General features: G+C 41.8%; 1 protein-coding gene and 1 non-coding gene across 2 annotated transcripts; both read left to right on the forward strand.

Moving 5' to 3' along the window:
- The first annotated feature begins 6 nt into the window (after positions 1-6).
- Positions 7-79, forward strand: Trnav-uac (transfer RNA valine (anticodon UAC)). The gene has a single exon. It is a non-coding gene; the product is annotated as a tRNA-Val (tRNA).
- A 17,163-nt stretch (positions 80-17,242) lies between these two features.
- On the forward strand, positions 17,243-23,971 carry LOC143366523 (nuclear receptor subfamily 2 group E member 1). Its single transcript, XM_076807663.1, has 7 exons — positions 17,243-17,314; positions 17,425-17,674; positions 20,572-20,757; positions 20,893-21,006; positions 21,114-21,277; positions 22,917-23,163; positions 23,501-23,971. Exons 1-7 carry the CDS (start codon positions 17,243-17,245, stop codon positions 23,728-23,730), a joined length of 1,263 nt encoding a protein of 420 aa, XP_076663778.1. The 3' UTR covers positions 23,731-23,971.
- Positions 23,972-25,204: the final 1,233 nt, after the last annotated feature.

Consider the following 25,204-nt stretch of genomic DNA (forward strand, 5'->3'; position numbering starts at 1 on the left):
CCAACGGGTTCCGTGGTGTAGCGGTTATCACGTCTGCTTTACACGCAGAAGGTCGCCAGTTCGATCCCGGCCGGAACCATTTTTTTTTTAATACTACAACTGTAATCTTTCACTACGCGATTTTTTTTTGTTGACGGAAAAAGGGTTGAATTAAAAATGGCGCGGTTCTTTTAACTACAGTAACTAAACAGCAATTGCTTCAAAGTAGTTTACGTTTCTTTTCAATACAAAGTAGAAGAGTGACATTCATCTTAAGGGGTGATGCCTAGTCAGCTTTCGAAAAAGATCGCGATTTCCCGAAATTTTTTGTGGAATATCCACTGTATATTTTTTTTACAACTATTCGCTTATTTTGAAAGTACATGTATGGAGAAACTTTCAGTAATTTTATTATAGAAAAACATTAAAAAAATAAACGAATAACAGTCATTCCCGCTGCAGCTGTTTTGATAAAGGCGCTGTGTAAAATTCAAAATTCAAATAAATTCTGGTAATATATGGTTGAATTCATTAGATGAACCAAAACCACGCTTTTTCGATGTCTGAATTGTTCGTTTCTCGTTAATTAAAAATAGAGTTTTTGTTAAAATAAAAAATCCTCCGTTCATCTACTAGTCGTTGGTAAGGTGAATTTCCCAATTTCTGCTCATTTAAGAGGTTACTCGTCATAAAGAAGACACGTTACACGACCCCAGAGTTTAGCGTTCGAAAGTTTTTAGGCGACAAACACACAAGCACTTTCTGCTTTATTATATTAAGATTAAACTTATAAAACCACTGTGCCTATTATGCCTAATAAATTTACGCGTGACTGATTAGATTAAAATTGATGGATTCCTACCTCCCCTATCCCTATTGTTCACGATAGCGCTGTACACAGCTCGCTCGATCAAGAGTACATTCAGAACATTGTTAACCCTGAACTGATACCCTGGGGTCGCTCGTGACCCCAAGCACCCAAAGTTCGATGTACAATTTTCGGTTGTCTAAGTTGGTAAACTGAGTTTCTAATTAATTTTAAAATAATAGTTTAACTCTCTTTCTTCTATTATTTTCTACATTCCCTAAGAAGAAAATATTCATAGTGGTTGCTCTAGTGTCGACTTCAGAAATTTCTATGTCCTTTTTTATTTGGGGTCTGCCACGACCCCAGTATACCAGTCACGTTTGCCAAAAACTGTATACCAGTTAAGGGTTAAACGTTTCCGAAGGAACGTAGCGAAATTAACTTGTCAATCGACTCTCGCCAGGAGCGAAGCTCCGGATGGATACGCGAGTAACATCGATTCGCATCTCGGAAGGGCTGGAAGTGAGGAGCGATTCGGAAGCAGGAGGGATCGAAGAAATCCGCGAGAATGGCGTTATATGCGTGGGCGAACCGTGGGAAAATGCAGGTGGTATCTTGTCGTGGTGGTCGCCGGTTCACACTTCCAGCTCGTTCGTTTCTGGTGACAAGAAAACCAAAGTGACGGTACAGGGCCGCTTTTATCGCGCTCCCCTTCGTCCTGCTCGAGTCCGCGACACCAGAGGATTAAATGGCGGTGGCAACTTTTTTTTCAAATATTTTCAAACTCCCCACCGCACTTGCCATACCCTTTTTAGCACACAGGATGGAGATCCCACGTTTTCCACGGGGCAGTTGCGAGAGTATCGATTAATTGTACCATCGAAAACGTCACTTTCGCAAAACACTTGTCTTCGAGTTCACTTTTTGAGTTTTTTTTATATGGCTATAGTCGAGCTGAAATATTTTGCTTCTTCTTCTTATTTTTTTATTAAGGTGCAAACGTGGGTGTTTGTTGGTGGTTGCTGTGCGTGGAAAGGACGGGATATACAGGCACGTTTTGTAAGAGTTACTTCGCAGGATGAAGTGCAGAGGGGATGCCGAGGGTGAACGCAGGCGGAGGTCCTTTTGAAACGGAGCCGTCCCTGTCCCCGATCGCTCGGCTAAGAAGTGGTATGGGGGATAAAAGGTTTCCTTGTTTAACAAAATATCGTCTCCGAGCCATTAGCCCGACCGTTGCCACTTCAACGCGATTTTCTGCTCCTGCCACGTCGAGGAGGTGCTCCAGCATCTGCGGATCCTTCGACCTATCAAGTGCAGACTGCTTGCTTTTCCCCGTGCGGAATGCCGGTAACGCGGGTAAAATTAATTTTTTCTCTGCCCGCCTGCTGCGCGTGTTTTTACACGTTACGTATCGCGGAGATTTAAATCCCTATGTGCGTACGTCGACAACAACATTTCTCTGTAATACAGTACTTTTCTCTTTGGAATTCCTTTGTTTTTTAATTATGATAAGCGAGATGATAACTGGCCCGAATTGCGATGTACCTGTCGCGTGAGGATTGTTATTCAAGGCTTGACAAACATCCAGTTTAAATATTTAATCCACCACTGTGGAACAGTGATACATATCGCGATTCGTGATTTAATAACACGCGAAAGGATAGCGAGTGTATTTAGGAATTGGATGATAAAATCACGATGCGCGTTTTTGGTGTGAAATCCAATTTCGAGATATGTTATTGTTTTTCTTAAGAGTCCTTTCTACTTTGCCGGTCGATTCAGCGAGGAATAATAAATATTTAACAAACAAAAAAAAAGAAACGTAAGAATCCGTATAATAGTCCCAAAATAGGTGTCTCGTTCGACCCGCAAAGTAGAATGGCTCCTTAATTAGATTTTGGGGTATCTGGTTTCCTTGGATATTTGAAAATTCCACAGCTGGCAGTGTAAAGGTGAAAGAGTTGTAAAGGGTAGTTTATTGCATTTCTTTCATCAGAAAGATTTGCCGTGGAACGTGTGGAGGTAATAATGGGAATGGTTTGACGTAATTGACGCAAATAAGAATCTAGGGATTAGTGGACGGTATAACACACGGGCAAGAGATGACGATCATCGATTTTCAGGCAATAATAAATGAAATATTCATAGACGCCGCTGGTTATTCCGACTATCTCTCGTAACGGCAATATCACCAGCCGCGCCGTGTGAAACACACAGGTGCCACTCACTAACATTTCACCGCTGTCGCCTGTCTAAAAAGTACACGAACCTGACTACCTCCTTGAAAAGGAAAGTTTATATAAAACTCATTAGCTCTTGCTCCAGTTTTTCTTTTACTAAAACCGCCTTAAAATTCGTCGTATTTCGCCGTTACCACCGACTCGTTGTTACAAACAAGAACCCATTATGTAGCCGAAATATTAACAAATAGGTAGGGGAGACCGGGGCAAAGTGGGACGAAAAATGTTTGAAGTCGAATAAAATTGTTCACTTTCAATAAAAATGTGTGAAAGTAGATTTATAATATAATTTGAACATTACTATTGATAAATGACGAATATCAATACTTAAAATAAACTTAAAGTATATTAAAATTCAACTTGAAAAGAAAATGCAAAATCGACCACATATATGGGGTAAAGTGAGCTACTCTCTGGGGTAAAGTGAGCAGAAATCAAATACGTGTTTTAATAAAGGATATAATTATAAAATCAACTTTATTAGAACTTTTAAACTATTTAAACTATTTTTTTTTTTAATATATTTCATTAATACTAGCTTAATGTTAATAATTTGTACTTTGTAACTTTGTACTTTGTGTTACTAACCTAAACTCATTTTCTTCTGAAAAATGTGTTTTTAAAGGAACTTTGTTTACATGAACAGTCTGACATATTATAAATAAAACAAACACATACATAATTTTTAATAAAATACGTACTTATAATATCTAAATTAATTTAGATATCACTCGCGCATCTTTTCTTTGCAGCTCAGTTTACCCCGGTCACTTTGCCCCGAATGTGTACTCAGTGGAAAATTAATCATTTAATAATGTTAGGATTAAAGTTTTCTCAAACGCGTGTACATGTATGTGTATAAGCTTGTTATAAACACGCAGGAAAAAATGGAGTTAAAATTATCCAAAAAGCTAAATTGAAAAAACCAATTGGAAGTTTCGAAAACTTCATTTTTAATTTTTTAAATGAATTTCCATTTTTCGATACCTGAATGTGCATAATTATCATTGTCGTATTACATACATTTATTACGTCTCCAAAATTTGTAAATATATTCTATTATTAAAGAATAAATTACGGAAGCTCCTTTTACCCCGGGGTTCACTTTGCCCCGGTCTCCCCTACGTAGAACGATATTCGCGGGAAATTAATTCGGAAATGAGAAAAGATCAAGCCCACATACAGTATTTTGTTAAAGCCCCCTCTTTTTTAATCCCCGTGCGAAATTATGTGTAAAACTCTGCAAAGAAGGCTACTTAAATTAACGACACGTGCAGAACGTACAAAACAAAGAGTACCTTTTTACAAACCCAGCTCCATTTCCTCATTCCCACACGCCACCGACAACTAATGCGCCAGAAAAGAGATTCCACATCAAAGATCCACAAGCTATGCTTGCGATATAAACCCACGCCCAAGCATCCCATTAGAAAACTAAAAAAGAACGGAGAAACGCGAATGGATATCGGGTGGCTTCCTCCCCCGACTTCCGCGATCGCGTTTCGAGGCAGACGCGCCCCAGCCGCGGCATGAAATCCTCGACGAGCCCTTGGGCGAGCGACAACGTGGCTGATGGGGGTTCCTGGGTGGGCACGTCGATCTCAAATCCTCCGCGTTGTCGAACGCTCTTCTCGATTAGAGGGGTTGACTTTCGCGCCCCCGGCGGTGGGGCAGTCCGCGGCCAGCCGGGCGTTGGTGGCGCTCGACTCACCCCCCTCGTCGCGCAACCCACCCCCCGTCGCGAGCTTCGACGGGGTCGCTCCGCCTGTCGGCCAATCGCCTGCGCGCCTCAGCTACCCTTGTGCGCGCGCGATTCTTCCGCTGGGCGTGTTCGCCGGCGAGGGCGATCAACGGCCACCCCCTGGAGCAGAGACCAAAAAATTAGGAGCCCATAGATCACGTCGCGCACCCTGCGCGCCAACTCACGCCGCAGTCCTCGCGATAAAGGACCTCCGGCTCGATTTCAACGGGCACGGCCACGTCGACCCGCGATCGCCGGCACCCTCGGCGGGGTCACTTACAGCGCGGTGGTCCCTGGGCTATCGAAATCCGGGCAACGTCATTTGGAGCGTGCACACTGGAAGAGGTTCGAGTCTGGTCCCTTGGTAGCGACTCGGCTTTTCGAGTTCGAAGTTTAGAGGGGTTGATCCAGTGTCTGGAGTAACTTTGGGTGCTAAAGTTCGGGACTCTATGGTGGCTTCATGTAAATAAATATTTAGTAGAAAGAGGGTTGAGTATTGTGGGAGGATTATTTTGAGGAGGAAACGGGAAGTGTTCTGTTGCAATTTATTGGATAAGGGCGGCTGGGTGCTATGAGATTCTGTGCTTCAGAAATGAGGAACTTCGCGTGATTTTTTTTATCATTTTTGTGACTGTTATGTGCGTTTAAAAGTCTAACGATGAAGGTGCATGTATCTTTCAGTTTTATGGGAATATTGGTACTGATTTTTAGGGGGGTATTTTCAAGCCGTGTCGTTTAATAGAATTAGTATTGATAGGAAGGGCTTTATATTCAATGGCAATATTAATTTTAATGGTAGGGTTCAGTTGAGACTTGAATGGTAGAAAACACTTATTAGAATCGAGTAAGGGATAACGAAGGAAGCAAGGTTTAATCTGAATCATTTGTGTCCTTCTGAATGAATCAAGATGGTGGTCGCCGGGGGATTAGGAATCTGAAAGGAAAGAGAAGAATTGTTGGAGACTCATCTGTGACTGTCCACTGTACTTTCAACGACGATTCATTCATCTCTCGAATATTCTCATTGAAAAGTATCGAGGTGGAACCGCATCGCACTGGTCGACACTCAAGCTTAGAAGGATCATTCTGGCAGGTAAGAAATAAAGATTATTTGTACATGCTTTTAAAACTGTTCGTTATAAGAATGCTCGTGTTAACGTGTAATTAGCAATTAAATATCCGAAATAAACTTCCCTTTTTTTTATTTGTAGTTTAAGCTCACATGCGCCTATTTAATTAGACCTTTTTGAACAACTTACAAGAAAAATATTTCCATTATGTTATCCAATACATACCGTAAACTAGGGGAACCGGCATGTTTCTGTAACATTTTCTTATATAATATAAAAATTAACATTTTTACATTTGCTTTAAGTATCCTATCGTAACATTGCATCTTTTGCGATTGTACTGAAAGTGTGAAAATGCATAAAATTTTTGCCCTTTTCCTTTAATACATATTAACCTTTAGGGGACCGGCAGAGCCCTTTTTGCAGCTTTGAGTAAACACACTACTTAAAAATGATACAAAATATAAATACGTATGCGTGTGTTAGTGTTTGACTGAGTTGTTGTTGTGTTCAAAAGGACACAAACAATGCGACAAAATAAAATAATTCCTGAAACAACACAAAAATACCAAAAATAGTAGTAAAAACATGGAAAAAAAGAAGAGAAGATTATACAAAAACTTTGTCTATCAACGTCGTTAATTCGGAGTAACGCTAAAAGAAAGTTCTCTGAATTTTGGTACATGTTCATTCGTTTAGGTCGATAAAACTGCCATATAGGTTAAACATTTTTACGACCAGACTATAGATTCGTAATCAGCAGTATCAGAACCCCCCAGACATACCGTGTTTTTGAATTTAAAAAATTTAAAAATTTTTATTACCGTTCCGGACCGGCAAAGCCCATTTTGAAGCTCTGTGCAAGTCCTCCAATTCTGCACGAAATAAAAATTTTGGAAACTGAAAACCACAATTATTTTAAAAAAAAGGCGGTCCTCTAAAGGTTAAATAACTACCAATGTTCTCCCAATTTACGGTACACGTTCCAATCGCCCCTTTTTTTACACGAATATTTCCAAACACGGAATCACTAAAACACACGTTATCTACATTACGATTACTGAGTTGGAAGATATGAATCTTCTCTAACAACATGAACAGAGTCATGAACCACATTCCCCAATCCTGAGGCTCGGACTCCGCGTGCAGAAGACACGATCAGCGAATCAAACTAGAGATCCTGATTTCTTCGCCCATTACCCTAGTGCTAAATCATCAAGCCACTCTCATCCCAAGCTTCGAGGTTCCCCAAAGGACGACAACCAGCTAGTAACCGCAGCTCGAACAAATAAATTTCCTCGCTCCACCCTGCGGCTGATGCCTCCATTTTGACCACCCAAAAAGCACCCCTTTCTAAGCAGCGTTTACGTAACGCACCAGCGCAGCGAAACCCTCTAACTCCGATCGCGGTGATCCAGATTCTGCGGTCCCGCCATTCTTCCGAGCGACCCAGTAGGGGAGACCGGGGCTGGTAGGCCAGTTTTTGATTTTTAATAAATTATGTGGACGAAATTTCATTAAACCGGTTAGTATATTTGATACGGCATACCTTTGACTATCTGATTAAATTATTAAAGTTGACTCAATGCGACAACGATTAAGGTATTTTAATGTTTTTGTAACACCTTCCATGCTGGTCAACCAGCCCCATGATCGGGGTTGGTTGAATTACAGTATGGGGTAGATTGACTATACGTACAATCAGTTAAGAACATGTTATTAGCGACTTATCTCAGTGGTAATAAAATAACACAATGCCACAAAAGTTGTTTCATTATAAAATATTAATTCCTTTCTTTCATATTTTAATAATAAACTGAATCAAGTCGCTGTGCCTACTATTGAATTATTAAACTTTTGAATATATATGTAACTATTACGCTATTAAACTTCTTAAAATATGAAACTGTTAAATTTTAATGCCGAGGTTCACCAAGCTAATTTGTAAACAAATTCCGTACCTGCAAAAAATATGAAAAATATACAGAATATGCAACGTACATCCAAAATATGCAAAATGTAAAATCGAAAATATATTTTTAATATCCTCTTAACGATAAAACATAGTTCTGTCGAAGTCCCGCTTGTTTAAGTCGTTCCAATAAAAGCATGCATTTACATAAACTTCCGCAGTCTGTATTATAATTGGGTTAAGTATATCTAATCTATTTCCTAACCAATCTGATATACATTCGGGCTGCCTCAGTTCTTTCGGGCCGCCTCGGTTCTTCCGAGCCGCTTGAAATAATTCACTCCGCTTGGTTCTGTTCGAGCCGCCCGCTTCCTTCGGGCCGCTTGAAAAATTCAAGCTACTTGGTTCTACCCAAGCCGCTCGGTTCATTCGGGTACTCGGGTCGGCTCGGAAACCGGGTTGGTTTCAGCTTGCTTTGGATTTCAAGTTACCCGAATATTCAAGTACTTGAACAGCTCTATGGCATAGTAGAAGTGACTTCTTTCTACAGTAAATCGTTCCGCAGTAGAGCATATGTCGGTGAAAAGTTATTAACAATTAGTCAACCTACCCCTTTGGACAAACAGCCCCGGTCTCCCTCACCGCCCCCCCCCCCCCCCCCGTTTCTTTCCGTCGGCCGTGGCGCACGGAACGATTAGGCATGTGTCCCTGGCGGGCAGTTCTGTAATTGCACGTAAGCAAACGCACCTGTAAGCCCAGTTATTTTACGGCGGCAAGGTGTGTACTGTTCACCATCGTGCCGCGTCCGCGCATATGCCAAAATGCATCCCCAGATGGCGAGGTGGAGCCTCGCGATATCCGAGGAGCGCCGGCCTTAGCGACAATATATTTTTTCCTTTCGCTTTTCCATTCCGCACGCGATGTCTTTACACGTTCGCTTGTTCGGGACCACCCCCTATCACCCCTCGACATCCTGGATTCAACATGTTTCCACCATTTCTCCGGGTCCTCTTGCTCTCCATTTCCACCCTTTAAACCCTGTACTTAACACCAAATTATACGTATTACCGGCTCTGTCTTGTCACAGTTATTACGGGTTAGCCGTACGTGTCATAACTGGTGACGTTCTTATTCACTACCGCCCGACGTGGCTCCTCCTATCAATTGGGGCAGTTTGATTCTGTATGCTCATTTTAATTAGCGGCCATCGTGGTGGTTACCGGTAATTACAGCACCGCGTTGTAATTACTCGAGCCGGGGACGATCTGAAGCTGCGCGATGGGATACGGTAATGGGGCCTGAATTTCGTCCCCCCGAAAGAGTTTATAACCATTTAGTTATACAAAAACAAATCAAGTTTTTATTCCGAAAAAATTGATGTGCCTACTTGAGGGGGCAGACCACTGTAACGCTCCGAAATGTAAGGGTGTTTTCGGGCATTTATTTCAACTAGACAACGCAAGTAAATCAATGTATTGCTTAGTATAGTTAATAATGTACATATCGAAGGGTAAGAATTTTTTTTTTCAATCAAATTCATAAATCCGTTTCCTGTATACTCTTCGTCAAAACGTACGCTGCAGCAAAATCGTGCCTGTCGCGTTGACAGTGCCCAGTGCCAACCATGTAACTTTGAGAATATATTTTTGAAACGTTTTAGAAGCGGTTTATGGATTTTTTTTTAATTTTTCGGTCGATTTATACGGCCTCCCCGCCTTCTCCCCTTAAGGGGAGGTTCTGGTCTAAATGTCGATTTTTTTTTATTTCATTTTTCGAATGTTCAACCTTTTAGGAAAACGTGTTTAAAAGGATTTGTTGAAATTCGTAAAATTCACGAAGTTATAGGCATTTGAGTAGCGGCAAATGCATGGGTCACGACCGGCCACTCGGCGCTCACGTAAAACTTCAAACGCGTTTTTCTCGAGACAGTGTTCTCAAAACGGTGGGACCTGTATCTTCAAAAGTTATTATCCGATACGACTGAAACTTTTTTTATTTTGAAGAATATACTTCTGGCTAGGGGGGGAACTAAAAAAAATTACAAAAAGTTGAAAATTTATAATTTTTAAAGGCGTTGAAAGGACGAAAAATACAGGGAAAAGTGATTTCAAACGTGAAGTGTCGTTATTTTCTAAAAAAAATGTTATTTTTGTATTTTGTTCTGGTTTCCCCCCTAGCCAGAAGTATATTCTTCAAAATAAGAAAAGTTTCAGTCGAATCGGATAATAACTTTTAGAGATACAGGTCCCACCGATTTGGATCAATTTTTTTACGCCTTAACTTTAACGACTCCCCAGGGCTGTTTGCACTGATTAATTATAAAACAAAAAATATATTTCTATAACATAAGACATCCTTAATACAATGCAACAAGTCCCATTAAATTATATATAGTAGTTTTCCTTTAATTAATTCCTAAATATCACCTATTTTTTGGGGCTCTAGACCAGAACCTCCCCTTAAGCTACCGAAGCTTCCGAAAGAACATGGCCCAGCTTAGCTTAGCTTTTGGTGAAAACGTTGCCTTAAGGATGTATCGAAGCTAAATTTTGTAAAACTTAGCATAGTATAGCACAGCTTAGCTTAGCTTCCAGGTGGATCCCCGGTTTCATTGTCTAACAGTTCATACTTTTATAATTTCGTTTAATGGTAGACAGAGTGGAGACTCCGAGCGGAGCAAAGTTTTGGACCTTTGACTCGATTCGATCGTTGTGGCCGCTTCTATCGAATAAGTTCCGTAGAAGTCGAGGTCCATGTTTGATTTATTTTCAAAGTGAACGTTCGAACGGTACTGTCGATGATTTCTGGGAAGCATGAACGCGAAGGCACTGCGAAGCAGTGCTTACGCAAAACACGCCGACGTCCGATACAGTGTTATCAGGATGAAGCTGGTTTTAAATATTAAGATAGGTATTAAAAATTCTAGCGGGGGATATTCATCCGTGGAACGATCCCGAGAGCTGAAAGGCGTTCGATGAGTAAGGCAAGTTTCGATAAAATAGTCTGCAGGAAAGACTCGCGCACCAGTTGTCCAACTGTGCAGCATGGCGGGGAAGGAGATAAGTATTGACCACGTGAAATCACGGGTGGCTTGGAACATTTACGTGCACGCTGCACGAGTGCCGTGTATGGAATACTCGACCGAGTCACGCAATCACTGTCAATCGTGTGAAGCGCGCACGTGCGCAACCGAAACTAAGACTGCACGAGCGCCACTAAGTTAATATCTGTTTCGGAGTTAAATTTCACTTCCCCTTAGACCGCCATATGATCATTTCAACGAAACGCACCACACGTTTCACCGAAGTCGGATTCTTATTCCATCGAATAATAGACTGCCCGCGAGAGCTCATTCGCGGGGGTGGTAATTGAGAAATGGTGAGAAAAGGCTACAGTGTAATTATAAGAATTACCATTAGGACACTTGCTAGGAACAGTTCCTCTGCTTCTTGCCCTACCATGTGCATAGTTATATGAAGATTCAATAAGAATTATTAATGAAAGAAAAGCAGCGCAAAATAGTACGATAATTAGCAAACGTAGCTTCGCGAAGTCAGAAGCTGGATTAGTTTAGGAATTAACAAAGTCATAACTAAATTACGAAAACAGCCCCCCTCCCACCCCCGTTTGTGCCACACGCGTTCCCATTACGATTTCAGATACGATTAATTATTCAGGAGCTTCTAATTGCAGCCGACCCTTTCGGACAACAAAAGTCACGTCACGGATAACGACAATGTTTGCGCAGAGCTGCTTAAAAATTAATGAAAAAGCTGACAGGGGTGGAGGCAAAATTACCCGTTACACCGGAAGCCCGCCAACGAACGTCTGTAATTAAATGTCTGCCTGGAATGCCTGGGCACGGTGATACTACGTAATTACCATTAATTAGAAATCGCTAATCGCGGCGATCTCGACTCTACCGAATCGATATAGGCTGGGTTGGGTGTGAGATTGCGTTTCTACCGTGGCGAATCGAGGGTGTTCGGGGATGCAGGGAGGTCCAGGTGAAAATTACTCAGCAGAGGTGTGACAGTGGCTGCAGGAAGGATGCTTAACGCCACGTGCCTTTTTTCTCAATGAATCCCTCCACTCGAGGCCTCCATTGTGATCGAACAATGAACGATACCGACAGGATTAAGTCGAGGAAAAAAATGGGCGAAAAGCAGCGCGATCCTCGAGAACGCAAAGGACGCGTAGAGCGAATGACTGTGTAGAAGCGATGGTTTTCAAGTCGAATGACTTTCTGACTGTTCAGATAAACTTCGAAGATGCTCTGGCACTTTTAAATCTACAACGGAGCTAGGAAGGAATTATAGCGAGCACAGATTGCCACCAGAATTGAAAATAGAAATGTCAGAACCAAATACATTTCGGGATATAAATTCGAAAGCATCCTGGAAAATACCGCTGCGTCGATAAAGACCGCGGGAAACGTCATCAAAATGGAATTTGTTCGAAGCCCAAGCGTGAGGATTGATTTCTCGCTGCCCTCGACGATCGATCAGCATTTTTTATGCGAAAGGACGCACATGACGTGACAAGGAAAAAAATTTGCATAGCATCGACGTGCCTCCCGAGTTTCCAGTCGCTCGTGTCCCGCAGCGAACCTTTCGACACCTTGCACCGCGCAGAACTATCGAAAAGTCATCGGGTGGGCATTAACCGAACCCGTGGCGCAAGTGTGACAAGCTTATCGAACTTCGCGTGATCGATGAGCCGCCATTAAATCGCCTTTAAAAGTAACACCCGCGTGTGCTCCTTTAACCGTTCCTTCCGCAGCATTCGCAGAAATTGTGACTGTCATTTGCCAGAGGTTTCACCGAGAACCCCCCTTATATAGGGTCATTTCAAAAGTCATTTGAATTTAGAGCGAGTGGTCGCTAATTTTAGTCCAAATAATTGATGAATATCTGTGAATTCAACCATCTCCACAGGAGTGGCTCTGTAGTAGTGGGCCGTCCTTAAATTACGCAAGGGTAATTTTTACGAATTCTTACGCCCTCCCTGAGTATAAGAATTCGAAAGATTTGATATTCCAACCCCCTCCTGGAATGCGCGAAACGGAACGCACCTGAAATTGACGGCTTCTCGCTGCCACGTGCCCTCTCGCTCATCCTCGCTCTCAGCCTCTGGCACTCGAGGACTACAGAAGAAGTAGCGAGTGTAGAAAACTCCGCTCTCTTAACGAAACGGTGAGCCCGCGCTCTTAACGTGCAGCACAGTACTACAATTACTGCAGAGAAGAGTAATAAAGTCCGTCATCGAGGAGCCTCCCGATGGAAGTCAGAAAGTCGAGGCAGACCACCTTCCACCCTTACGATGACTTTTGCAATCCCTCTGCCGCGGCTCTCCACCTCTTCGATCTGTGGTGTCCCTTTTCCACGGGAGAGGAGGGCTCCCTCTTTGTCGAGGCCCTCGGGCTCGACTCCGTCGCGGTCTTTCTCGTTCTAATAGGACGCTAGGCCACCTGTAGGGTTCTCAGGCTCAATAATGCATCGGTGACGTGGAGCATCGCTCAGCCTCGTCGGTGGTAGACCGCCGAGAGTCCTGGTGGATGATGCCACGCTTCGTCGCACCCTTCGTCCTAAGACCAGCTCGACCGACACTGTCGTCCACCACCGCCGACGTCACCGCCCCCGAGACCCATGGATCTCCGCCGAGGGCTGACTTCTTAATAGTACGACCATATAGGCTGGGGTGGTTCTCCCGTGTGAGCGTTAACCTGCCATAATATTTTTATTGCCCGATGACCACCTTCGTTCCGCGTGCGACGGGTGGAACGTTTCGCCGTCGGACGGCTGTAACGTTTAGAAGAAACAGGCTTTCCTGTTCTTAGCTATAACCGATTGTGAGACATTTTCTACTTGGCTGATTCACTACACTGGGGCAAGACATTATTAGCATCAAAATGCTTTTTTTTAAATTATGGGCTTTAGGTGGCATGCACTGTTAGGTCATCAGCGACGAATTTGGCTGATAAGGGGAGGGCAGGGTGTGGTATACATCGATTTCGATGAGCCATGGCACGATGGACCTATGTTGAATAGAAGTAAATAGGTGTCCGAGCGTTTGAGCCAACAGGCCTTAATAATTCAGACATTTACATGTAAATTATTAAACATTTCACGGAGGCCGTGGGGTTTTAGTGGGTAAAAATCCCACACTACACCTGGCGCCCCCGGGGGTTCCCCTCTGGAGGCGTAGTGGTGTCTGTTTAAGAAAGAAAAATAATTTATTAGGTAAATGTTTACTTTAGGGGAGGAATCTCCGATTTCAATGACCTTGACGTATGTTGTCAAGGTCGTCATTCTGAACAACATTTCCCTCTAAACTTTTTGGCACCCGGTTTTGGTTTAAGGGATATTCATTGGAGAATCTCTCCCCTCCCCTGAAATAAACATTTACCATTTATAATTATAATTAATATTTGTATGTCGTTCTCTGACGCCAGGGCTATGTCTGAATTCAGTTTATAATTTCGTCTCTGAAATTGTATGATAAACGGTTGATCTTTAGAAAATATCGATCTGGGTCAGAGTTAGGCATTAACTATTTAAAAATTATTTAAATAACGGATCGAACGAAAGCTACTTTAACTTTAGATTATTCGTCGAATAAAGCTAAACCGGGTTATTGACACATGACGAATATTTTTTTCAATTTTATTCGTTATTCGAAATTTTTATTTAAATCAAAATTCTGCTCATCTCTGATCTGGGTGCTGGGTCGACGATGGTATTATTGATAAGATCGAACTCGGTTTACCGAAATGTTTTCGGTAACTTGCTCGTTTTCGATAGGAGAGTTCTATTCGACAGGTTGAATATTATAATTGTAATATATCCTTTAAGTAGCCTTGGGTAAGATATTTTATTGTCAAATGAATTTGGATGCATGGAATCATGATCACGTAGGATATCAATTAATCGCAATATATCGTAAACACAAAACCCTAGATTTTCTGCCCACTGCCACTGAATAGATCACACGCGATATCGTAAGGAAGTGGAAGCGTTAGGCGTTGGGAATTGGGTAGAAAGCGAGTATTGCATCGGAGTTGTTGGGTTCACCGGTACACAGTTCCACAGGGGCGTATTACTTAACCCTGTTTTCGTGAACACCCACCGCGTTTACACACGCAAGTAACATATGTCGTGCTTTACACGGACACGAGCTGTCTGGCAGCCGAAACAACCGTGGAAAGTCAAATTCCGGTCTGCTTTCTTTACCTAAAAGCAGAGACTCAGATGCCCGTTAGAAATTTCAGAGAAACGAGGCAGCTAATCAGACAAGTACTTTCGCTGACAACAATAGTTGAAGATTGCTTGTAAAAACACCGTAATTAAAAATTTTGTTTTTTTATCGGAAAATGTTCTACGTGCCAATGGTAATACTATAGTATAAAATTTGATTTCTGGCACTTACAAGTGTTCTCTTCGAGGATACTAAATCGCAGAAATAAGAAAGAAGTTAGAAAGTACCCTCCAGTCATTCTTAAAAGGAAAAAAGATTTTTTGAGAAATGTGTTATAGCTTTTGAGTAAAAAATTTCCAAAGACCACCCTTTTTTTCGGCCTCCTGACTGAGTATGACCCCTTAAGTTCCTTCAACTTACGGCCATGCACGGCAACGCCTCAGTTTACTTAAAGTTAAAAGTGAAGCGCCAGAAAAAGTATATTGCAGGAAGGATCTCCTTTTTTCTTAAAGGCTGAGATCTACAATAGATGGAAATTGCAGTTTACACTAGACTTTTGCAAATCTCGTCGCATTAAGTTATCGCTATTCAGAGTCTCAACGTGACTCCTGCTGTTCTTAATGGCGAGCTGGAAGGTAATAAGTCGTGAGCTTCGAGGAATCGGACCTCGCCATCGGTCAGCAGCGTTTAACAATCATCGAGCTTCTCATTATATGCTGCAATATGCAACGACCCGTCGCTCCGCGGCTATAAGCTCCGCCATTGAGCGGGAAGAGTCACGATACCGGTGACCGGAATCGTGCTGTTACGCCGCTGAAAACGATAGATAATGAGGAGCGATGCGCTCCGAGGAAAAGGGAAACTGTTATTACGGTTTCGCGACAATCGACCAGCAATTGAAATAATTAGATACGTGGAAAAGAATGTTGTTCTCAACACATGATTATTTGAGAACCAAGATTTCAACAGGAATTACAATCTTCGCTGTGGGATTGAAGAGTTGCCTTGTTGACTTCGAAATGGTTGTTCAATGATTCTATACTGGAAATTTTAATCAGATAAGGATAATCGCAGGTTTTAGTGTACGCATAATAATTTGGAATAAGTTTCCGTGGGCTAGCAGTTGCAGCACTTTCTAAAATTCACACCAATTTCTTTTGTTTAATAGAAATACAATGAAGTCGGGGGCGAATTTGTGTGTAATGCTAAGTAGGCTACAGCCTAGGCCGACAAATTTTCGGGGGCGGCAATTTTGGGGAGTGACAATTTTGAGGGGCGGAAATTTTTGGGGGCAGCAAATTTTGGGGAGCGGCAAGTTTGGGGAGCGGCAAATTTTGGGGAGCGCGAATTTTTGGGAGTCGTAAATTTTTTAGCAAAAGATATTGAAAAATGTTTAAACACAGTTTGAGACAACTTTAAAAGCAATTCACTTTCTTTCATGTAGCGAATTAGCAAAAATTCACATGTGAGTAGTCATATTGAAAAAATTTTGAAATTGTTTCGACCCTTTTCAATTAAAATATTTGATAATATTTCACGGAAAGGGCGGCAGACGCTTGCTAGCTTAGGGAAATCAAATCTCAAAATCCACCACTAAATGAAGTACTTAGAGTTTTCATGGTGACAACCGTTTTCAAATCCACTTCGACCATTTGCTATTTTAGATATAAACGGGATCAAGAAGTTTACCAGTAATAAATAACGAACAAGGTTCCATTTATAAATTCCCATGCAATATACATTGGTTAATAAGTTAAGGGGACTTAAAAATTGAATATTTATATATTTCAAAGGCGTTGAAAGGATGGAAAATATATGGAAAAAGTGATTTCAAACTTCAAGTGCCGTTATTTTCTAAAAAAATGTTATTTTTGTAACTTTTTCTGCTCTCCATAGCTAGAAGTATATTCTTAAAAATAAAATAAGTCTCAGTTGAATCGGATAATAACTTTTGGAGATACAGGTCCCACCGATTTGAATGAATTTTTTGACGCTTTGACTTTAACGACTACCCAGTGCCGTCTGCAATGATTAATTATAAAACAAAAAATATATTTCTATAATCTAAGGCATCCTTAGTACAATGCGAAAAGTCCCATTAAATTATATACAGTAGTTTTCCTTTAATTAATTCCTAAAGATCACCTATTTTTGGGGGGGTTTTAGACCGGAAGGTCCCCTTAATATATACTCCCACTGTTTAGTGAAACGAATAGGTCCATAGAAGACTGATAAATTTAGCAACCTGAGATTCTTCTATTTAATCACAATTTAACGAACAGGTCCGCGGACAAAATGGAGGATAGCAGTCGGGGCGAAAGTCTGTGCAAGGTCTGCGGCGACAAGGCCTCTGGGAAGCACTATGGCGTACCTAGTTGCGATGGTTGCCGGGGTTTCTTCAAGCGGTCGATCCGCAGGTATGCAAGGTAACTAATCTTTTACGAAATTCAAAACTACACGGTCCCGGTGTCCCACAGAGCCTCGGGCACCCGCCAAAAAATTACGCGTCTGCGCACTTTCTCCCTCTCTGTCACTTTACCACGCCTCTCTTCCGTACACGTCAGACTTTCGTTGAAATTGTCCTTACCAAACACGCGGTACTTCTTCCTAGGAACCTGGACTACGTTTGCAAGGAGAACGGTCGCTGCATCGTGGACGTTTCGCGTCGGAATCAGTGCCAGGCATGTCGTTTCACCAAGTGCCTCCAGGTTAACATGAAACGAGATGGTACGCTTCGTTTCACCGGTGATTAACACTTAATATTCTTTCCTCTACGTACGTGTAAGCAGTGTAAGCGCCACTATTATCACCACCTTTCTAAAACAGAACGCTAAGGGGGGCTAAACTAGACGATAACCAAGTCCGCGCACTAGAAAGACTTGAATAAACAAGAAGCGAAAGAAAGTACTAAATACTAACCAAAGTCAGACAGAATACCATATTTAGATTCTTCAAAGTATCAGGTACCATCTAAAAGTCTTTCAAGGGGCATTAACCCTCTCTTCTAAGGTGTAAAGCCAAGGGGAATATTAGGTAAAAAGTTACTCACTCAGTTCAGTTCTTAGAAGGTTTAAAGAAGAGGACACTTCCTAGGCGAAGTTAACTTCTCCGCAAGTGTCAACCCCCGAGGTACAACGGGGCCCTTTTCGTTAGAAGGCTTGCGGATGACAGAAACCGATACGTCCCCCGTAGAAACGACGCCGCGCAAACATGCGTCGAGGATGTTGCGATGCACGAGGACTTTGCTCTCCCACTTGGACGAGCAGATAGAGCAGCAGCCGGTGAGGGGTGGCGAAGCGATAAAAAAAGGGGTGCTCGCACCCACGTGAGGATTCTACGCGCCCCTGCTTGCTCGTGCTAGAATTCTAGAAGTTAGCCGGACAAACGAGTGGAAGAGCAGTGTCACGAGCAGCCTGACGTTCACAGCTTTTGTAAACACTTCTGTGCCCCGATTCGGCCGGGCCCCCGATAATCCAAACACTTGATTGCGCGGGGGTATCAATTAGCGAGGGAGGGGGACGGAAGGTGGCCATTGAAGGGCAGAAAGCTGTGCCTCTGTGCTGGAAGAAAAAAGTGAGAACGAGGGCTCGATGATAGGGCACTCGAAGAGGATATACTAGGAGATGCTCTTTGCGGCAGAGATTTTTAATTTAGTATAGGTGTCTATATTTTGGGGTTCTGTGAAATGGCCTTTTTAGTACGATTTAGTGGGATTAAGGAAATAATTAATATCGCTCTTCTGCTCCTTTCGCTGTCGCCGTTTAACCCTCGGGCGGGCGCGTGGTGAACTCAGTTCATCAGTTGAAAATAATCATTTTAGCTCCCTTATATGTTACAATTCAGAAACGGTTTCTCTGTTGACAGTGGTAAATTAAATTAAACAAAAATGCAGTAAATGTATTTAAAAACACAAAAATAGTATATGTGAAACATTTTTAACGTAAAAAATGAAAATCAACTGGCACAAGCATCATAGGGTTCTTGAAACCAGGGCTTGAAACCGTTATTATAAAGATTTCGGCTCTTGAAAGAGTTATGAAGAACCTTTATTCGGAATAACCGTTATAAAGAACCTAAATATCAGACTAGATAAGTATAAGTTACGGTTCCTATGTAGCTCTATAACTTTTATTTTATAGGTTCTATAACTTTTATTTTTAGGTTCTATAACTTTTATTTTTAGGTTCTATATAAGTTACAAAGCGGTTATAGGTGTAACCAAATTGTTTAAAAATTATTATAAATAAGTAAGCAAATATATATTATGTACATATTTGTACATATGTATACAAGTGATCCTTGCATACCGCCGAGTATATACATATACATATGTACAAATGTGTTCATAATATATATTTGCTTACTTATTTATAATAATTTTTAAACAATTTGGTTACACAGAGTAATCTATAGCTGTAATATGTTGTGATTTCATTTACTGTAAAATTCCGTACAATCCTTACAAGAATCGGTTCTATAACCGCTTCGTGACTTATATAGAACCTAAAAAATAAAAGTTATAGAACCTAAAAAATAAAAGTTATAGAACCCAGCAAATAAAAGTTATAGAACCTAAAAAATAAAAGTTATAGAGCTATATAGGAACCGTAACTTATACTTATATAGTCTGATATTTAGGTTCTTTATAACGGTTATTCAGAATAAAGGTTCTGAATAACTCTTTCAGTCAGAACCTTTATATAACAGTTTGAAACAGTTATTTTCGAAACCTATTCAAGTCCTGCTTGAAACACTAATGAAGGAAATACGCAGATCGGCGAATGGAGTTCACAAAGCGCGCCCGCTCGAGGGTTAATGGAAATGAAGAGCATTCATTCAAATATGTATACGTATAGGGGAGTTGTGCTTAAACGATGATATGCGTTTACTATTTGGTACTGAGGCAAATATCCTAAAAATTAAGGGTGGTATCAAATAAAAGCAATAAGCAGTCTTCTGTTGATTAACTTCACATAGAAAATTAGTTTCATCACTTTAGAGTTAATAAAAAAAAGTAAGAAAAACAAAAGACCACATACATACTCACCTGGGTAAATTGACACGCGTCAAAGATCTAATTTTCACTGCACAATTCGCAAGAACACTGTTTTCTCTTGGATAAACTCCGGCACATAAGGTGTGGCACCAGCGGAAACACAATTGGCAATGTATCCGGTCCTCTTTCGGCTTCGATCGGCTAAACAATCACACATACTTGTGTGAAAGTCTGCTCTGGTTCGTCATCCGCATCATCTTCAAGAGTCACACGCTTTATCTGCTTTCGAGCTCGTACGGTTTTGCGAGTTTCTTATTCCTCGTCTATTAGCCGACAAATGAACGTCACTGCCACGCTTTTAGCCGAAATATTTGAAAAGGTAACAGGTCTATGCCATCTTACCTGACTGTGTCTACTCGTGCACAATTCCCCTAGCCGTATTTGGCCCCTTAAACTGGCTACCTGTTTTACCACAAGGAATTTACATGTTTCAATTCGTTACGTTACTATAGGACAACTTTCTTTTTTTTGGTAACACGGCTTGGAATGCATTATGACGTTCGCGGTTAATTAGTGTGTTAATACGATGAGATTTGAAGTTTAACTTGGACCTGCGTGATACTCGCAGCGGTTCAGCACGAAAGAGCGCCGCGAAGTACCTCGTCCTTGGTGGCGGCTGCCAGGCGAGGTCCTTCAGGACTTTACTCCGGAATCCCGCAGGTTTATCACGCGGCGAGCAACCCTTATCATCCCCTTCTGTATCCTGCACTGTTCCCTTTCAAGCCGACGATGCCAGCCTTCCCTCCATCGGTCGGTAAGCGAAACAATTACTCTGGCATTCAACCCTTTCTCATCAAACTTCCGTGCTTCCGCACAAGGAAGAATATTCCGCGCTATCGTATTCGAAGATATTCGAGCCACGGCAATGCTATAATCTCTTGATTTGCAGCACACTTCTTGCCACGAGCGCCGACGGAACCCCTAACGGTGACCACCGCCAAAGAGGACGAAGTGACAAGCTCCGAGGAAGCTGGAACGATCGACTCGAGGATCGAGCCAAAAGGCAAGGGTTTCTGTAGACACAGGAATTCATTTGGAATTAGCGAGCTCCATTTCTGTGCGCTTTACACTGGCGATATTAATTGTCCTCTGTGATTTTAATTTTCGCAGAGGAGCTAGTAAGCACGCGATTAGCACCGCCAATTATCAGTCCCGCGTCCTCGGAGTACGTGTCCCATTTCTCCATCCTACCCACGGAGAATATCTACGAATTCGCGGCCAAGCTGCTCTTCTTCGCTGTCAGATGGGCGAGGAGCATCCACTCTTTCTTGCAAGTAAGTAGGGATTCTGCGAAATTCGTTAACGTTGTTAATATTCCCCTGAGAAATAAAAGTTTACTTTAAATTTACAAAAATTAGGTTCTAAATAAACTGTATAGCTGATTTAAATCTTATATTTATAAATTACATTATAAAATTAGTTACCATAAAATATTCGATTCTAATTACTCCAAATTACAATTATTATACAGTTATTTTTAAATTTATATATTAAAAATAAAATCAAAACTAATAAAATTGAAATATAATTTGAAAATATAATATTGAAATCAGCTATGCAGTTTATTTGAAACATAAATTTTGTAAATGTAAAGTAAATTTTATAGCTAATATTAAATTTGTAAAAAAATAATTTTTAATATCTTTAATTTGTATAATTTATGTTTTTATGTTATGCTATGCTAAATAGTGTTCTCTATAAATCAGGCCAACAGATATGGCTTTTATTGCAGTGCTCCGTTATTGATGAATCCTTTACGAATATTTAAAAAAAAAAATTATTGAAATCGGTCAAGATTTGCACTGTCGAGCGACTTTTCTCCAAAATCTCGCACCGTCTAGACTGTGCGGGTTTAGGACCCGGCTGTTCGGTGCTTCGGTAGTACCTGCCGCACGGACGAGACCGACTGTCGACCAGATGACGGGATCTTTGCCTATTGTCTAAGGTTTAGGTGTCGAAAATATTCGAATGCTAGAAAATGGAAGCTATAAGGCGAAACGCGTACACGGCTGTAGAAGATATCGATGCTAAAATATATAGCTGCCGAGCAATTCTTGAAGTTTAAGAAATAAACTATAAATTCCGTTTCTAGCAACCCTCTAAAATTAATCAATCCTGCACGGATTATATACTCGTACATTTTAAACATTATGTATTCATTTGATCTGAATATGTATTGCCTGTAGATTCACGTATCACTGACTTGCCTGAAGTGACTGTCTAGTCTAAGCTAGACTGTCTTATTTTGCTAGGAACCCGCTCGTAGCGGGTGAACCCGGTTGCTTCGGTTCATTCTAGAATTTAAGAACCGTTCCCTCGCGGTCAGTATACAAAACCTTCCTTGGTTAACCGGGTAAGGGTTCGGGTTACGCGGCGGTTCGGATCCCTGACTCGACCCCACGGTCTTCGGATCCGATGCGTTACTGGTCAGCTGCCTTATAGTACCCGCAAAGATATAGCGAGGTCGTAAATTAAACACTCGAGCAGTGTGGGTCTCTGATGCCCCGGCACCCAGGGCCGTACGTGGTATACTATTGTAGGAATATCAGTAGGAATTGCATCTCAGGCCACATGTACTGAGCCCTGAGTGAGGCCCGAGCCCCTTATCTGCCCATATATCTGTCAATTCGCTCGTTCCGACTCCCGAAACATGTAAACAGACACGCGCTACCACTTTTACGACCTCGCTATATCTTTGCGGGTACTATACCAATGCCGCCAAATCCGATGCTGCGAGGTCTCTTATTCCGGGTTCCCTCTTATAGTGGTTCCTGATCCCACATTATAATATTAGTAATTGCGTAGAGAAATTATTTTAGATTTAAACTTTACCCCATCGCGTGGCAAAGATTCAGCCCCGGTAAAATTGTCTGGCGTTCCATTAACGTCGTTTATCGCGGGTTCTTTTTCAAGCTGCCCTACAGGGACCAGACTATTCTGCTGGAGGAATCTTGGAGCGAACTTTTCGTCCTGACAGCCGCGCAGTGGAATTTCCCCGTCGAGGAAGCCACGCTGGTGCCGAGCGACGTATCCTCCGAGAGGAAGGAAATGCTCGTCGACGAGGTCAGACGACTCAGGGAATTACTAGGGAAATGCGCCCTCCTTAGGGTGGACCACTCGGAGTACGCTTGCCTCAAGGCTATAGTCCTCTTCAAAGGAGGTACGACCAACATCTACCGAATTAACGAAAAATAATTCTATAACAAATGAATACTTAATTGAATAATAAATCTTGTGAATTAAAAGATGGAGCGCAGACATGTTAGTAGAGGAATTGTACATTTGGCGCAGAAGTAGATTAGTGTATAAATTAATTTTTCTGGAAAGTGAATAGACATCAAAATATTCTGACTCTGGAGACAGCACCTTGCTGTACCAGTGTTTGATATTCTCAGTTACGTTAGAAAAGGGTTTTAGTCCATTTCGACTTTCTAAAGCCATCTTACGTGAATTAATTGTATGAGACCGATATAACGAGACGGTTCTTTTTAATTCAGAATCTCGAGGGCTCTGCGAGCCTGGAAGGGTGGCAGCGCTGCAAGAACAAACGGTTGCCGTGTTCTGCGAGAGGGATGCTCGCAGGGTTGGACGCCTCTTGCTGCTGTTACCACCGGCGCGCGCGCTCTGTCGGTCGACCCTCCAAGAATTACTGTTCAAACCGACTGTAGGGGATGTTAGCGTGGAGCGGTTACTGGGGGACATGGTCAGCGCGCTTCGACCGACATAACGCGACCAACAGTAGATATTTGCTCGATCGATAATGAGGTTCGTGGAGAGGACGAGCGATTTTTGTGCAACGATTTTTCCAACTCTGTAATTGGAAACATTGTTTCTCTTGGAAGTGCAATCACTACCCTTGAACAGCCTTCGGGCTTGATCCTTATAATTCTACTAGAAACGAAATTCTGCTGCGTCGATAAAGTAGAAATTCCATTGCGACTGTTCGCCACGTCGATAAAGAGAACTGTGCGCAGAGCCTCGACGGATCTGTCGGCAAGTAGATTTCAGCGTAAAGGCCCTTTCCCACGAGACATTTTTGCACCATCGCTTACGGCTGGCGTTTCGGATATACTCGCTTGCGGTGGCTTAAAGAAATGTAAGAAAGAGAGAATATGTACGAATACATCAGAAATATCAGTTGCCGGCTATAAAAGCGTCTCGTGTGAAATAGCACTTTCTCGCGCGTTAGTGTTAGTACCTTAAGTCTAGTCAATTCTTTACTGTGCGTACTATGGAGCGTGACTAAGTCAACTTTCGAATTCCTATAGTATACAGAACACTCCAAAGGGCGTAATACAAACTGGAAACAGAGCTGATTCTCCGTGAGAACAAAAAAAAATCGAAATTGTGGAATAAATTCCTTTACAAGATGCTCTTTTATAAAGAAAAACGACTTTGAGAGAATCTGACAAAACGCTATTAAGGAAATTCGAACTAATAAAATCGACTTTTCTTCTCATGCAGAGTCACGCAATTTCGTGTTGTACTAGGTACTTTGTGGCGCCCTGTATATGTAAATACATGTACTAGATGTAAGCGTTCCATGACATGTTGGTAGCTATTTATAAACTGTTACTCTTCTATTATTGGAATACGCGCGAAAGTATCTTAGAATCCAAAGTTTCTACTACTGAACGATTACCAGCGGCGGATTTAACGAGTGGCCGATGAGCAGTTGCCGTCTGGGGCTCATTTAAAAAAAAAAAAGAAAAAAAAATACCTCCTCATTTTTCCGAAAAAATGGGCCCCTCAGAACGCTTGTCACCTGGGCCATTTCCCTTAAATCTGCCACTGCCCAATACAGAGTTTTGTGAATTACAATACTCCATGAGCAAGCGGAGATCTCGAGGCAAATAGAGAGCCCGCGAAGCGTAATAACCGTGGAAGATCGATAAACAGGCGAGGATCGAAAGCGAGCGCGCTTCGCGACACGATTCATTTCAGCGAAGGCCCCGGTGGATTTCTGGAAACGTTTATTTCACATCAGCAATAGAAAATCCGATTACACGGTACGCGCCCGCGTGCTGCAATACGAATGGTCGATACACCGAGGGGTAGATCGGCGTCGTAGAAAAAGAAGTCACTGAACGCACACCATGTTTTTCCTTTTTTTTTTTTATTAACTAGAATAATTTATTTTTTCATGGTAGAAAAAGGAGAATGTATCTTAACTCATGGACTGCATTGTACTCATATATATA

This window comes from Andrena cerasifolii, chromosome 2, assembly GCF_050908995.1.
Source record: "Andrena cerasifolii isolate SP2316 chromosome 2, iyAndCera1_principal, whole genome shotgun sequence".
Classification (NCBI taxonomy): domain Eukaryota; kingdom Metazoa; phylum Arthropoda; class Insecta; order Hymenoptera; family Andrenidae; genus Andrena; species Andrena cerasifolii.

Bases quoted from the DNA above. Each gene is read 5' to 3' on its own strand.
- LOC143366523 (XM_076807663.1), top strand. From the start codon at position 17,243: ATGGAGGATAGCAGTCGGGGCGAAAGTCTGTGCAAGGTCTGCGGCGAC. The intron at 21,007-21,113 runs GCAAGGGTTTCT...TAATTTTCGCAG, and splicing joins CTCGAGGATCGAGCCAAAAG to AGGAGCTAGTAAGCACGCGA. The intron at 21,278-22,916 runs GTAAGTAGGGAT...TTCTTTTTCAAG, and splicing joins GCATCCACTCTTTCTTGCAA to CTGCCCTACAGGGACCAGAC.